The 3,989-nt window shown below is 38.2% G+C and overlaps 1 protein-coding gene across 3 annotated transcripts in view; it reads left to right on the forward strand.

Annotated features, from left to right (window-relative positions):
• Nucleotides 1–1,921, forward strand: part of LOC104819274 (uncharacterized protein At3g49720-like) — a 2,879-nt gene extending 958 nt beyond the window's left edge. For 2 of the 3 annotated variants that reach the window (XM_010549265.1, XM_010549266.1), the window contains exons 3-7: nt 73–112; nt 229–267; nt 586–960; nt 1,083–1,138; nt 1,630–1,921. In XM_010549265.1, the coding sequence (XP_010547567.1) occupies nt 73–112; nt 229–267; nt 586–960; nt 1,083–1,138; nt 1,630–1,782 (663 nt within the window). In that variant the 3' untranslated portion in view covers nt 1,783–1,921. Of the gene's footprint in view, nt 113–228; nt 268–585; nt 961–1,082; nt 1,139–1,629 lie in introns of all 3 variants that reach the window. The other variant, XM_010549267.2, reaches the window with a different exon arrangement.
• The last annotated feature ends 2,068 nt before the right edge of the window (nt 1,922–3,989 follow it).

The raw sequence follows: 3,989 nt of genomic DNA on the forward strand, positions 1-3,989 counted from the left end.
CCCTAGGACAGGTTATTGCTTGCCCTACAAATCATTTGTCTTATGTTGTGTGATATAGTTTCAAATTTTCAGGGAGCGTGCTTTCTCATTGGTTATGCTTACAGTGGCTTGGGTGTGTATTTGCTCAATTGAGTGTACTAGACATCTTCTTGCAGCATGTGTTTACGTTCTGTCTAACTTGATCGTCTATGCGCTCAACTGAATTGTCTTCTCTTTCCCACAATACAGGTATCTTCAAAAGTGTAAAAGATATCAACAAGGTCACAGGTATGCTCTGTTTCTCATATTTGCATCAGCGTCGTATTGCAATAAATGAGATTAAGAGAAAATGTTGGGTCAGTGCTCACATATTCCATTTTTCAGTTGATGTTCTCATTCTCTTCTGGGGTCGTTTTACTTTGGCTGAGATGCCAATGGTTGATCTTGGTTAATCAGTTTGGTGTCTTAGAACTTGTATTGAATACCATTTATCAAATGGTATCACTTTTCATCTGTTTGGCCAACTCAGTTGCTTGATGTAAATTCAGCTAGTAAGTGTAATCTCACAGGTTTTAAATATCCTTCAAATTTATTCCAAATTTTCAGGTGACTATTCTTGCACGTCTGAAGTCCAAAGAGCCATTCCTGTTCTTAAAAAGGCATATGGAGATAGTATGCGCAAAGTTCTGCACATTGGCCCTGATACATGCTCGATCGTCTCTACTCTGTTGAAGGAAGAAGAGACCGAAGCATGGGGCGTCGAACCATATGACATAGAGGATGCTGATCCTCACTGCAAAAGTCTTGTGCGCAGAGGCTTTGTACGTGTGGCCGATATCAAATTCCATCTGCCCTACCGATCAAAGTCGTTCTCTCTCGTGGTTGTTTCAGATGCGGTGGATTACCTCTCACCCAAATACCTGAATAAGACTGTCCCCGAATTGGCGAGGGTGGCTTCTGACGGCCTCGTTCTTTTTGCAGGTAACCAAAACCGAAAACTTGAGACGAAAGATGTAGAACAAAGACGGATAATCTTTCACATGTCTGAAATGTTTTACCTATTTCCTCACATGCCTAAACCTTGTCTTGGACTGCTCTTCTAGGTTACCCCGGACAACAAAGAGCTAAAGTCGCGGAATTGTCAAAATTTGGACGACCGGTAAGTTTGCCATCATGATGCACCATTCTTCTTATGGGTTATCTATGAAACCATCCCATTTTACTCCGGCATTTAGTTTCCTATCTGAAAGGGAATTTAGGGGTTTCTACTAGGGGGTGGGCATTTGGTTAGGTTATTCATAAATCAAATTGATCCGACTTGAATAACACGTAATCGTAATTGGATCGAATACGATATAAAAATCAAAATGGTTATGATATTTTTATAACTGAAAAACCAAACCCGGATCGAATATAAAATAGTTGGAAAGACTGTCAATTTATTTAGAAACTAAGCATTTTTATCATTAAAAACTGAAATCCAACCAAATTGAATCTAACATAAAACCCGAACGAATATAGATTTTCTAAAACCGGAAACCGAAGCGCACACCCCTACAATATGGTCTGATATATATTCTAGTTGAATAGCGGCACCTTAACGGGGTTCAATGAGTAAATGAGACACAACGGGTGCGTTGATGATGACAGGCAAAGATGAGAAGCTCGTCGTGGTGGATACGGTTTTTCTTCCAGACCAACTTGGAAGAGAACGAAGGGGCAAGCAAGAAGTTTGAACAGGCTGCCTCCAAGAGATCATACAGCCCCAACTGCCAAGTCTTCCACCTCAAGCCTTTGCATTAAAATGGCTTCCGTTGCTCTGCCTCTGTTATTAATTCAGATCAAATTGCCAGAGATCCTCTCGGTCGTTGTATTTTTTTTTTTCACATTTAAATGTTGTACCCTTCAACCATTTATATCAACAGTTTTCTTCTATGTTCAACTGAAACTCCCACTCCCATGCATTTCTACAAACCAAACCAGGCGGTTGTTTGTGGTTGGCTTGGCTGGTGCGAGCGTCAGCAGCGTTTAGTTGGACCAATGGGCCTGGGGCCCATTTTCTCTGACCAATGCGCCTGAGCCCGTTGGAATTCTGGATCTGTCACTCCCGAGTTTAAGAGCTGCTTTCGACAATGGCAACGACATAAATAACGCACTTACGAAACTTGATCAGTGACCAAACATATCTATATTTTATGTGGCTAAGTTATAACACTATAATACACCATGAAATGCGTGTTACACGTATATATAGATATTTTTTTTTTTACATATTTACAACGCAAAATGTGGGCGTTCATGTTTACAAAGATTCACATGACACCTTTCGGGCTCATGTGCGTTCCATAATTCATCCTTACATGCAAAACTTCACCCACCACGCCGCTCATATAATATATATATAGAAATAGAGATACAAACACGCACTCATGCACAGACATAAACATGAGCTCTTCATACTGTGTTGTTTATTCGATGCAAGGTGACAGTTTGTTTGTTTGATATCTGAGTCATGGCTGACAAAATAGGATGGTAACATAATTGATTACTTTTTTTTTCAATTTGGTTGGGTTTTTTTTTGTTGTAACTCGCAAATCGATATCCGACTGGGTTTCTAATTTGTACTAGTGGACATATAAGCAACGTTTGATTACATGCTAAATAAACCTAAATTAAACTCTAAAAAGAAAGAATAGAGATTCGAATCTAGACCCACCAGGAACCGAACAAAAAGAAATGGAACGAATCAATGATTGCATATTATATTACCAAAACATATATATAATTTAGAGGGAGAGAGAACAACAAATGGGCCATCGGTTTCATTTCTTTTTGCGCGATTTGTGAAGAGAAGGGGGGGCAATAGGTCCATTGGAAGAACGTGAAGAGTCACGTTGGTTTGTCACCGATTTAAATGACCTAAAATATTTTGTGGGGTCGCATGCAAAAACCCTAAGGCCTTTCACATGCATTCTTAACCCTGTTTCTACTACATAACCATGTGGCTCCCTCACCTCACCCGTGTTAGTTATATTCTCTCTTTTCCCATGCAGATTTTAATCCGCCCCAGACACGTGCTTTTTTTCCCAACTAGTTACCTGGACGAAAATTTTTGGTATCATTCCACTTTGACTACGGGATTTTATTGTATCCCCTGTCGATTTTTTAGGAATTAAAATGGAGAAATTGTATAATATAATGATTAATTATGATGGGTGTAAAAGGAATTGGTTTGGTCCGGGTTAACTCGGATCGTCACCCGTTCAAAATGTTGGAGCTCGATCGATACGGTCCGACTCATTTCTCAACCGAGTTAGAAGATGTTTGGTTCTATCTCGGCTCGCAAATCAACTAAAAATATTGAAAAAAAATTGTGGCTTGCGAGACAATTGGTGGCTCGACCGTGACGAAGTGACTCACGAACCCGTTTTTTTAAATGGGTGAAAAATTCCAAGTCTAAAACGGTAATTTTATTTATTCGCTAATTTACAGATATATATATATATATATATATATATTGTATGAGTTGACTGATATCTTTTGGTTGTTTGAGAAACGAAATCAAGGGCTATAGTATGATCAAAACCGGAATATATTATTTGCAAATATTATTGTGTAACGTTATAAATTAAGACTTGCTTGTTAATCAGTGACCCATTTTCTCGCATTAATCAACAAAAACAAATGGGAAATATCATAACGACTGTTTGATTATTCGGCAATTTGATCCTACTTAGATTTTGGTTGATGACCGAATCGAATAAACTATTATTTTACTCTTTTAGAATAATTATAATATTTATTTATCGTTATAAATAATTATATACAAGGAATATTCCAGTTTTTGTTAGTTTAACTGGCGAGTCAAATCTATAACGAACAACGGTCCCCGGAAAATATGGGGGCACAATCCAACGGCTACCATTGGCTTGCGATCGTCCACCGGATTTTTTTATTTTATTTTGTTTTATTTCATCAATTATTTTCACCTATTTTTTGTTTATCAATTA

This window comes from Tarenaya hassleriana, unplaced genomic scaffold, assembly GCF_000463585.1.
Source record: "Tarenaya hassleriana unplaced genomic scaffold, ASM46358v1 Cleome3, whole genome shotgun sequence".
Lineage (NCBI taxonomy): Eukaryota > Viridiplantae > Streptophyta > Magnoliopsida > Brassicales > Cleomaceae > Tarenaya > Tarenaya hassleriana.